The sequence below is a fragment of the Stomoxys calcitrans genome, chromosome 3 (genome assembly GCF_963082655.1).
Source record: "Stomoxys calcitrans chromosome 3, idStoCalc2.1, whole genome shotgun sequence".
Taxonomy (NCBI): domain Eukaryota; kingdom Metazoa; phylum Arthropoda; class Insecta; order Diptera; family Muscidae; genus Stomoxys; species Stomoxys calcitrans.
Window position 1 is genome coordinate 194,594,874 of NC_081554.1, and position 13,521 is coordinate 194,608,394.

The window sequence follows — 13,521 nt, forward strand, 5'->3', positions numbered from 1 at the left end:
AAAGCCACGTTTACTATCCGATTTTGCTGAAATTTGGGACAGTGAGTTGTGTTAGTCCCTTCGACACCCTTCGTCAATTTGGCCCAGATCGGTTCAGATTTGGATATAGCTGCCATATAGACCGATCCTCCGATTTAGGGTCTTAGGCCCATGAAAGCCACGTTTATTATCCGATTTTGCTGAAATTTGGGACAGTAAATTGTGTTAGGCCCTTTGATATCCCTCATCAATTTGGCGCAGATCGGACCAATTTTGGATATAGCTGCCATATAGACCGATCTCTCTTTTTAAGGTTTTAAGCCCATAAAAGGTGCATTTATCATCCGATGTCGCCGAAATTCAGGTATACAATTTTCACCGGATTTTGAAATTTCACCGGAAGGTGGTTTACGTATATTCCCGAGGTGGTGGGTATCCAAAGTTCGGCCCGGCCGAACTTAACGCCTTTTTACTTGTTTTTTTTATTAATGGAGAGTATCAAGTATTCGTCTATGCCAAATTTCTAATTTAAATAAAATTTATTTAAATTTTTCATTTTATGCAATATGCTTGATGGTGGCGTATGCATTTCGTTATCGTCATTTGCATTTGGTTCTTTTATGTCTTCTCGGTTTTTTTTTTTTTTTTTAATTTTGGCTTTGCTTCGTAATTTCACATTCCTAACTATGCACAACAAACAATAATTAAATCAATTATTCAATTTTTGGCTGCATAAATTGCCAAAAGCCATTTTAAAAATGACTACTGTCAATTAAATTTGAAAATATTTAAAATGTTTTTTTCTCCCGTGAAAACTTTGTTGCAGTGACAATACATGTGTTGTGTGTGTGTTAAGCATTTAATAGCAATGTTTAATGCCATGGTGCTAATTGAGTGGAAATTATGATACCAATGGTTAAGGCACAACACAAGTCACAAAATTGCAGTCTTTGAATATGAAGTGATATGATGATGAAACACAGTTTATGAACGGACTGAGTTTAATTATTTGATTAAAATAAGAGGCAATTTAGACTATATTTTACAGTTGATGAAAGTATTCCAAAGCTTGAAAATTTTTATGAAAATTAACTCTTACTAGTATATGAACGATATAAGCGAAGTGTTATAACAGTGCACTGATGTTTGTGGCAATGACCCAGTGTCCATTTCATTTCACTGAATATACTCGCATAACTACTTTGCTTGTAGTGTGCTTTCCTGTTTTTGGTTTGTGGTAAAATTTGTCCTCTGGGAAATCAACGTTTCGATGTTACTCTCCTACCTGACTTGTACTAACGCAAAAGGTGTTCAAATACTGGTTTTTAGCCATGTTTGAGTACTGCACAGCATGGCTGTGAATTTTTGGCTTAATGAGATGTTTGTATGGCTCTTAAGTCTACATACAGTTAAGAGTTTTGTAAATTTTCTGTTTTGGTTTGATTATTTCTGTTCCATGTGGTCTCATATTTGGCAGTTGCAAATTGCAGCAATAACACTTGGCTTATAGAGGCTGTTGTTAGAGGGTTAGTCCTTTTTTGATGTTATGGTGATTTCAAATGTTGACAGTCCCTGTATAGAAAATGAGCCATATTTGTATCCATAAAAATGGGAGACTGCTATGCAAACTTACTATTTCTGTACGAGTGCTACTTTAAAGGGAATTTTTAGGGAAATGTTGAAGCTTCGGTGAATATTGTTTTCTTATATCATATCATATCATATCACATCATATCATATCATATTATATCATATCATATCATATCATATCATATCATATCATATCATATTATATCATATCATATCATATCATATCATATCATATCATATCATATCATATCATATCATATTATATCATATCATATCATATCATATCATATCATATCATATCATATCATATCATATCATATCATATCATATCATATCATATCATATCATATCATATCATATCATATCATATCATATCATATCATATCATATCATATCATATCATATCATATCATATCATATCATATCATATCATATCATATCATATCATATCATATCATATCATATCATATCATATCATATCATATCATATCATATCATATCATATCATATCATATCATATCATATCATATCATATCATATCATATCATATCATATCATATCATATCATATCATATCATATCATATCATATCATATCATATCATATCATATCATATCATATCATATCATATCATATCATATCATATCATATCATATCATATCATATCATATCATATCATATCATATCATATCATATCATATCATATCATATCATATCATATCATATCATATCATATCATATCATATCATATCATATCATATCATATCATATCATATCATATCATATCATATCATATCATATCATATCATATCATATCATATCATATCATATCATATCATATCATATCATATCATATCATATCATATCATATCATATCATATCATATCATATCATATCATATCATATCATATCATATCATATCATATCATATCATATCATATCATATCATATCATATCATATCATATCATATCATATCATATCATATCATATCATATCATATCATATCATATCATATCATATCATATCATATCATATCATATCATATCATATCATATCATATCATATCATATCATATCATATCATATCATATCATATCATATCATATCATATCATATCATATCATATCATATCATATCATATCATATCATATCATATCATATCATATCATATCATATCATATCATATCATATCATATCATATCATATCATATCATATCATATCATATCATATCATATCATATCATATCATATCATATCATATCATATCATATCATATCATATCATATCATATCATATCATATCATATCATATCATATCATATCATATCATATCATATCATATCATATCATATCATATCATATCATATCATATCATATCATATCATATCATATCATATCATATCATATCATATCATATCATATCATATCATATCATATCATATCATATCATATCATATCATATCATATCATATCATATCATATCATATCATATCATATCATATCATATCATATCATATCATATCATATCATATCATATCATATCATATCATATCATATCATATCATATCATATCATATCATATCATATCATATCATATCATATCATATCATATCATATCATATCATATCATATCATATCATATCATATCATATCATATCATATCATATCATATCATATCATATCATATCATATCATATCATATCATATCATATCATATCATATCATATCATATCATATCATATCATATCATATCATATCATATCATATCATATCATATCATATCATATCATATCATATCATATCATATCATATCATATCATATCATATCATATCATATCATATCATATCATATCATATCATATCATATCATATCATATCATATCATATCATATCATATCATATCATATCATATCATATCATATCATATCATATCATATCATATCATATCATATCATATCATATCATATCATATCATATCATATCATATCATATCATATCATATCATATCATATCATATCATATCATATCATATCATATCATATCATATCATATCATATCATATCATATCATATCATATCATATCATATCATATCATATCATATCATATCATATCATATCATATCATATCATATCATATCATATCATATCATATCATATCATATCATATCATATCATATCATATCATATCATATCATATCATATCATATCATATCATATCATATCATATCATATCATATCATATCATATCATATCATATCATATCATATCATATCATATCATATCATATCATATCATATCATATCATATCATATCATATCATATCATATCATATCATATCATATCATATCATATCATATCATATCATATCATATCATATCATATCATATCATATCATATCATATCATATCATATCATATCATATCATATCATATCATATCATATCATATCATATCATATCATATCATATCATATCATATCATATCATATCATATCATATCATATCATATCATATCATATCATATCATATCATATCATATCATATCATATCATATCATATCATATCATATCATATCATATCATATCATATCATATCATATCATATCATATCATATCATATCATATCATATCATATCATATCATATCATATCATATCATATCATATCATATCATATCATATCATATCATATCATATCATATCATATCATATCATATCATATCATATCATATCATATCATATCATATCATATCATATCATATCATATCATATCATATCATATCATATCATATCATATCATATCATATCATATCATATCATATCATATCATATCATATCATATCATATCATATCATATCATATCATATCATATCATATCATATCATATCATATCATATCATATCATATCATATCATATCATATCATATCATATCATATCATATCATATCATATCATATCATATCATATCATATCATATCATATCATATCATATCATATCATATCATATCATATCATATCATATCATATCATATCATATCATATCATATCATAATCATATCATATCATATCATATCATATCATATCATATCATATCATATCATATCATATCATATCATATCATATCATATCATATCATATCATATCATATCATATCATATCATATCATATCATATCATATCATATCATATCATATCATATCATATCATATCATATCATATCATATCATATCATATCATATCATATCATATCATATCATATCATATCATATCATATCATATCATATCATATCATATCATATCATATCATATCATATCATATCATATCATATCATATCATATCATATCATATCATATCATATCATATCATATCATATCATATCATATCATATCATATCATATCATATCATATCATATCATATCATATCATATCATATCATATCATATCATATCATATCATGATACTAGATATTTACTACAGAGTTGCCATATCTATTCATCCATGTTTATAGCCAACTTCAACAATTATTTCTCCAATTTTCCCCTCTTTCCAGATATATCGTTGTGATTCCCCTTTCCTACATTTCACCATTAAGGTGTGCACTACTCTGGTAGTGGTTATGCTAATTTTAGAATTTTCCACCAAATACATGGCAGTAATATTGACAACATTGCCTGCAATAATGTTGCAGTTGCTAGAGCGAATGTAGCTGGAAATGTCATCGCTCGCAAGCGAAGCGCAAATTGCTGCGGAATCAGTGGTTGCAGTGTTCGCAGAAATGTCGAGTCGCTGTTTCAGGCTTTAGAGTAAGTAAAGGAAATACTTAATGAAATATTAAAATTAAAAAATTAACTATAAAAAAAATATTTTTTTTATTAATTTCCCCTTCTCTTTTATTCTCTTTCGTAGCTTTGCTCCTTTTTTTAATTATTAAAAAAATGTATTTGGCAAAATATAAACAACTGAAAACGAAGCCACAGAGACCGCCGCAACTGATTGCTATTAACTCGATTTTGTAAATCTTGTATGTCCACGGAATACGAGATGACCATCAAGACCAATTTAAATGGTGCCACAGCGCAAGCTGCTGGGATGGTTTGCAATGTGTTAAAGTCCTGAACAGAGGTAAGAGAATTAAGGAATAAGTTCGGTCGTGCTGAACTTTTGATACCTACTACTCTATGATATCCATAGTTCGAATGGATTTTCCAATAAGATTTACAATTTTTTTTAATAAAACGCAAATCATTTGAAATATTTCAAAAACTTTATAATCGGCATGAAGTACAATCAAAACGTTTATGAATGGAACTCGGCTTCGTTGGTATGGCCACAGTGGGCACGTGTTCATCTGTCAATACGTTGAATCCTATTTTCGATGACTCTGTCACCCATTTCAGCCTTAATGTCGCTACTTCCCGTTCAATTCTGGCTCTGAGCTGTTCCAACATCTTCGGCTTGTTGGGGTAGGCCAATGACTTGATATGGCTCCAAAGAAAGTACTTTAGAGACGTCAAATGGCAGGAACGAGGCGGCCAATCGACTGGGTTATTTCTTGAGATAATCAAATCATCAAACTCACTCTTCAATAAATTGACTGTAACATGTGCTGTGTGGTTTGAGGCACCGTCCTGTTGAAACCACCTGTCGTCCACGTTTATATCTTCAAATTCAAGCCAAAAGTAATCAGTGAGCATGGTCATGAGCAATGGAAGTGCAGGCTAGGCATGCTAAGTTCAGCCGGGCCGAATCTTGGGTACCCACCACTATGAATTCCGATAAAAATTTTTGTATTTGAATTATTTTAGTCTCAAGAAGTCATATCGGGATATTGGTGCTTGGGGGGCTTTTATCACTATATTGACCTATTTTGATAAATATTGGTACTGATGCTGTAAGTCATAAGATAGGTTTTTGCGCCAAATTTCAGCCAAATCAGGTGAAAATTTTGGGTTATAGGGCTGCAGATGTCTAATCCGGGGATCGGTTTAAATGGGGGATATATCTGTTTATAGACCAATTCGAATCATACTTGGCATGTGTGTTGGAAGCCGTAACTCAAGTCTTTGTTCAAACTGTTACCCAAATCGGATGAAAATTTAGGCTTCTAAGGCCTCAAGGAATCATATCCGGTGTACGGTTTATATGGGGGATATATCTGTTTATAGACCGATTCGGAACATACTTGGCATGTATCTTGGAAGTCATACCTCAAGTCCTATGTTCCAAATTTCAGCCAAATGGGATGAATGTTGGGACTTCTAAGGCCTCTAGGAATCAAATCAGGGGTACGATTTATATGTGGACTGTATTTGTTTACACACCAATTCGAATCGTACTTGGCATGTATCTTGGAAGTCATAACTCAGCCTTTGTTCATAATGTTACCTAAATTGGATGAAAATTTAGACTTCTATGGGCTCAGAATGTCAAATCGGGGGATCCGTTTTTATGGGGGGCTATATCCAAATCTGAATTGATATGACCGATTTGCAATGCCCAACGATCTACAACAATAGTAAGTATCTGTGCAAAGTTTCAAGCGGCTAGCTTTACACGTTTGGACGGACATGGCTAGATCGGCTCAGAATGTTGAGACGTTCCAGTGTTTACATATTTTATGGGGTCGGAGATCAGTGTTTCGATCACTGTATCTATTCACTGTAGTACGCAGACTCGGTGGTTTAGGGTATTATATATTGTTGGCTCCGCCCGACTTTTGCCTTTCATTACTGGTTTTCGAAATAGCTCCCTTATATATTGGGTTGCCCAAAAAGTAATTGCGGATTTTTCATATAGTCGGCGTTGACAAATTTTTTCACAGCTTGTGACTCTGTAATTGCATTCTTTCTTCTATCAGTTATCAGCTGTTACTTTTAGCTTGCTTTAGAAAAAAAGTGTAAAAAAAGTATATTTGATTAAAGTTCATTCTAAGTTTTATAAAAAATGCATTTACTTTCTTTTAAAAAATCCGCAATTACTTTTTGGGCAACCCAATATTTTTGCCGATCAGGACTTATACTGCAATATTTTAATTATTTTCCAGCAGATGCTCTTGGAATTTGTCACCAAGTGAAACCTCGAAATTTGGAACCAAGGTTTCTCTTATGACTCTTCAGATTACTGGTGAATTTTATGGGAATAGGGTGATATACATATATATATAAATCTAACCCGATATCTGTGAAATTCACCATAAAAGTAACCATAGTGCCAAATTTCGAGAGGATGGTGTAGGACTTAGCCTGCACTTCCAATGTAGTGTAGAGTATCAAAAGGTCGGCTTTGACCACCTTTAGCCCTTCCTTACTTTTGAGTTATAAAATGTCTGAGTTTTATTGAGTTTCCTGATTCTAGATTTCTGATTTAATTCCATTTTCCTTCTTTCTCTCTCCTCAGCCCCCCAATGTTCTTTGTTGTCACCAGGGGAACGAGTCACCTCGTATCCTGTAGTATGGTTTGGTATGCCACCCAAAAAAATAAAAAAAAGATATAAAATCTTTGAGAAAAAAAACCAAAACAAAAACACATCCACGCCATTGGTTCGCATCGTTGTTACGAGGAGAAATACTTCTTCAACATTTTATACTGCAATTGATCTTTTCTAATAATTAAGACTATTTTGTATTGATCCCAAGTGCCTTTATGAAATAAACAAATGTTGACCTCTAAATCAATGTAATTAATGAAATGTACGAAGAGTATTGACAAAAGAAATTAAATTTAATTAAATCAATTATTAACTATTTTTCTTTTCGATTTGTATAATTTGTTGCCTAACTACATACATACATACAAACATACATAATTGCTAAAAGAACATACATATGGTACTAAATTTAAGGAAAAAAGCAAAACAAGAAAAAAAAAACGAAAACAGAAACTCCTCCATATTCTTCTAATTTGAAATAAATTTTGTTTTCCAATATTGTCTAAGTATGAATAACAAGAAGAAACCCAGATATGTGAAATAATGAAATATTAAATAAATAAAGATATCAAATTAAAACAAATAATAATACACAAGGTTGGTAGAAGCTAATTAAATACAGGTAAGTTTAAGGCTAATGTTGTCTGTTTAGAGATTAAAAGCAAAAAAAAGCAAAAAGGCGTTAAGTTCGGCCGCGCCGAACATTGGATACCTAAGACTTCAGGTATATATGTAAACCACAATTCACCAAAATCCTGTTACTTCATCAGCTGTATCGAAATATGTTCCAATTTGGACCAAATGCTAATAAAAAAAAGTACAAGTCAATGTTCAATTGTGTATAACAAAATATTGATCTTTTTAGTAGCTATATTAATGAAAAAAGTAAAAAGGCGTTAAGTTCGGCCGGGCCGAACTTTGGATACCCACCACCTCGGGTATATATGTAAACCATCTTTCATCAAAATTCGGTGAAAATTTCATACCTTATGTCCCATATCAGTTATATCAAAATAAGTTCCGATTTGGACCACTAGCTATATCTAAAAATAAACCGATCTCAACCACATACGATACGGATGTCGAAAAACCTAACATAAGTTACTGTGTCAAATTTCAGTGAAGTCGGATTATAAATGCGCCTTTTATGGGGCCAAGACTTTAAATCGAGATATCGGTCTACATGGCAGCTATATCCAAATCTGGACCGATTTGGGCCAAGTTGCATACAAATGTCGAAGAGCCTAACACGAAGCACTGCCCCAAATTGCGGCGATATCGGACAATAAATACGCCTCTTATGGCCTCAAAACCTAAAACCGAGAGATCGGTCTATATGGCAGCTATATCTAAATCTGGACCGATCTGAGTGAAATTGAAAAAGGACGTCGAAGAGCCTAACCAAACTCATTGTCTCAAATTTCAGCGACATTGGACAATAAATGCGTCTTTTATGGCCCCAAAACCTAAAACCTAGATATCGGTCTATATGGCAGCTATATCCAAATCTGAACCGATCTGTGCGATATTGCAGAAGCATGTCAAGGGGCTTAACTCAACTCACTGCCCCAAATTTCGGCGACATCAGACAATAAATGAGCATTTTATGGGTCCAAAACCATAAATCAAGAAATCGGTCTATATGGCAGCTATATCCAAATCTGAACCGATCAGAGCCAAATTCAAGAAAGATGTCGAAGGGCCTAACGCAACTCACTGTCTCAAATTTCAGCAAAATCGGATAATAAATGTGGCTTTTATGAGCCCAAGATCCTAAATCGGAGGATCAGTCTATATGGCAGCTATACCCAAATCTTTACCGATCTGAGCCAAATTGAAGAAGAATGTCGAAGGGCCTTATGCAACTCACTGTCCCAAATTTTAGCAACATCAGACAATAAATGGGCCTTCTATGGCCCCAAAGCCTAGATATTAAATCAGGAGATCGGTCTATATGACAGCTGTATTCAAATCCGAAACGATCTGGGCTAAATTGAAGAAAGATGTTAAATGGCCTAATGCAACTCGCTGTCCCAAATTTCAGCAAAATCGTATAATAAATTTGGATTTATGGGCCTAAGACCGTAAATCGGCGGATCGGTCTATATGGCAGCTATATCCAAATCTAGACCGATCTGGGCCAAATTAAAGAAGAATGTCAAAGGGACTAATACAACTCACTGTCCCAAATTTCAGCAAAATCGGATAATTAATGTGGCTTTTATGGGCTTAAGGCCCTAAATCGGTGGATCGGTCTATATGGGGGCTATCTTATATATAAAAATCAATTTGTGTTTGTTTGTGGGTTTGTTTGTTTGTGAAAATAGGGTGGTGAACATTTTTTGATATCTGAAAGGGGGGCGGACTTCCTCCTTACCCTAATTTTCAGAAACGCCAGATTTCGGAGATGGGTGTTGCGATTTAAGCGAAATTTTATGTGATCCCATATAGTACCCCAAAAATAAAAATTTGGTATCCAAATTTCGGACGGGGTACTTAGGGGGTCTGCCCCACCCTAAAACCTACTTAACATATATTTAGACCATTCACGACAATATGGGACTCAAATGAAAGGTATTTAGGATAAGAAAACGTATCTGATATCTAATTGTCGGACCAAGTGCTAGGGGGACCACCCCAAGCCCCAAAACACCCCTAAATCGGATATATATGCCGACAATGGCAATATGGGACTCAAACGAAAGGTATTTGCGAGTAGAATACGAATTTGATATCCAAATATGGGACACAAATTCTGGGGGTCCACCCCTTTCCCAAAACACCCCCCAAACAGGACTTATTTACTGACCATGGGAATATGGGGCTTAAATAAAAGGTAATTGAGTGTAGAATTAGAATCTGATATCCATATATGGCACCAAGTGTTTGGGGGGCCGCCTCTCACAAAAGGGGACAAATTTACGACCATAGCAATATGGCACTCAAATGAAAGGTCTTTTGCAGTTAAGTACGAATCTGATATCAATGTTCGGGAAAAGTGTCTATGGGGCCACCCTACCCCCATAAAACCACCCAAATAGAAAGTATTTGCTGACCATTGCAATATGAGACTCATATAAGAGGGTTTTTTTAGAGTAGAACACGATTCTGATATATATTTTCAAAGACAAGTCATGGCGCCCCATGTCCCATAACACCCCCCAAACCGGTCATGTTTGCCGAGTTCAAATGAAGGGTATTTAGGAGTAGACCACATATCTGATATCAACATTAGGGACCAACGGTCTAGGGGACTTCCCACCACCATAACAACCCTCAAGTAGGACGTATTTGCTCACCAAAACAATTTGGGTCTTCAAGACAATGTCAATGTGTGGCGTAAATGAAAAGAATTGGGGGGGCAGAGCAAGAATTGATAACCACTTTCGGGACCAATTTTCTGGGGGTCTACCCTTTCCCAAAATATCCCTCAAAGAGCAATTTCTTACTAACCATCGCAATATGGGGCTCAAATAAAGGAATTTGGGAGTAGAATACGAATTTGATATCCAAATGTAGGACCATGGGCATCATCCCTTCCCAAAAACACCCCCCAAAGGGTAAAAATTTGTCGACCATGCCAATATGTGCCTCAAATGAAAGGTATTTAAGATTAGAAAACGAATTTGATAACCGAATTTGTTTTCTTTCAAAAGACTTCTTTGCTGGAGCCTCTTCATCCATTCTGACAACATGACCTAGCCAAGCAACCGTTGTATTTTGATGCAACATACTTTTGATGAAATATGCTAACGTCGTCATACAGATCGTGGTTCATACGACGCCTATGTTCTTCATTGACGCAAACTGATCCATAGATTTCACGAAGAATCTTTCTCTCAAACACTCCAAGTACAGCCTCGTCTCCGTTCACAAGTATACATGCCATAAGTAAGCAAACTTAACTTAAAGATGATCAGTTTTCAAACTTCCTGAGAAAACATTTCCTTTGGTGATTGACATTTTCTTTGATATTTTTTGCGGGATAAGATGGGAAAATGCTTTACGCATCTAAAAATTATGTTCATCTTCGTATACCGGCCTCTGTCGAATGGGCGGTACCGGCTAAAAACCCACCCTATATCACCTTGGGTTATAGATTCCACCTCGGAACTAGTTTGGCATCACTTCGAGGTGGGCCCCCAAATTTGGCGCTTGACTATCTCCTCCACATAGTGTTTGCATCCAGACCTCCGTTTTGTCCCCTACGTAGTTGCGTCGAGCTCAATCATTGTCCTCCTGTCTCTCCACGCCTGTATATCTGGGATAAGTTGATGATCACGCCTGTATATCTGGGATAAGTTGAGCATCCAGACCTCCGCTTTGTCCCCTACGCCTTTGCGTCGAGCTCAATCATTGTCCTCCTGTCTCTCCACGCCTGTATATCTGGAATAAGTTGATGTGTCCACCTTCCCGAATCTCGTTTAACCATCTCTGTTGCCATTTTTGGATGGTCTGTTCTTCTATACCTCGTGCGAGGTCAGCATGATCCACGCCCTGATGTTTGGCTCTAAAGATCGGTCGTTTGGACCGGAACGAACTTACTCACCTACAGGAGCTTGACGACGATCGCCACCTCCACATGAAAATGTGATGCGAAGAATAGCAGCGCTACAAGTTACATATGCCAATCGCACGGTATCAGGAGAAGCCGTACTTGTAATCGCATGTATGACTCCCATTGATCTCCTCGCCATGGAGGTCCTCTCCTCTTCTCCATTGAGAGACCTCCATTGCGAGTAAAAGTAAAAACTTCTCCCCAAAGAGGTATCGCTCTGCGGCACGCCGTTCAGACTTGGCTATAAAAATGAGGCCCCTTATCATTGAGCGTACACTTGAATCGCATTGCACTCATTGATATGTGAGAAGTTTGCCCCTGTATCTTAATGGAATGTTTTGGTTCTCTGACACGTTTTCCTAGTTAAAATTCTACAAACAGGGTAAAATCTTAAATTTTCGACCAACATTTTTTGCTGTGTACTGTCTCAATGAGGTTTAACGAGGTAATTTTTAAGTATCCCATTCACATTTAACCTCTCCTTAAGAGATTTCGCTCCATGGTATGCCGTTCGGAAGCGTTTGTTTCACTTTGGCTCTGTAAGTAATGTTTAGTGATGGTGCGAAAAGATTTCGTTGTTGCGAGAAAAAAAAAAAGAAAACTGCAAAAACTTCCTTGGTTTCACTTTCCTTCCTCTTTTCTTTTGCAATTTTTCTGCATTACGTTGGTGTTCATGTTTATGCATAATTTTCTTGAGCTTAAAGTTGTAGTAAAAACAGGAAAATTTGTTAACAAAGTGCAAAAGTTTCATTTCGAAAGAATTAGTTGTTATGTTCAGGCCAATCCACCCTTTATCCCCCCCCCCCCCATGAAGTTTGATAACATGTCCTTGTGGTTGCCCATATAAAATGTGTATTCGGGAGTTGGTGTTGGAATTTGGAGTTGTCGCGTATTTTTAACTTTTTTTTTGCAAGGACTCTAATGACTTTACTTGGCCAACATGTGAGTTCATCCCTTCCAGCCTTCCTGCACCA

At 33.8% G+C, this 13,521-nt stretch overlaps 1 protein-coding gene across 3 annotated transcripts in view; it reads left to right on the top strand.

Moving 5' to 3' along the window:
- Positions 1–8,540, top strand: part of LOC106085695 (ADAMTS-like protein 1) — an 89,566-nt gene extending 81,026 nt beyond the window's left edge. For all 3 annotated transcript variants that reach the window (XM_013250080.2, XM_013250164.2, XM_013250240.2), the window contains 3 exons: positions 5,113–5,365; positions 5,469–5,684; positions 7,959–8,540. In XM_013250080.2, coding sequence (XP_013105534.2) covers positions 5,113–5,268 — 156 coding nt within the window. In that variant the 3' untranslated portion in view covers positions 5,269–5,365; positions 5,469–5,684; positions 7,959–8,540. The remainder of the gene's footprint in view (positions 1–5,112; positions 5,366–5,468; positions 5,685–7,958) is intronic.
- The last annotated feature ends 4,981 nt before the right edge of the window (positions 8,541–13,521 follow it).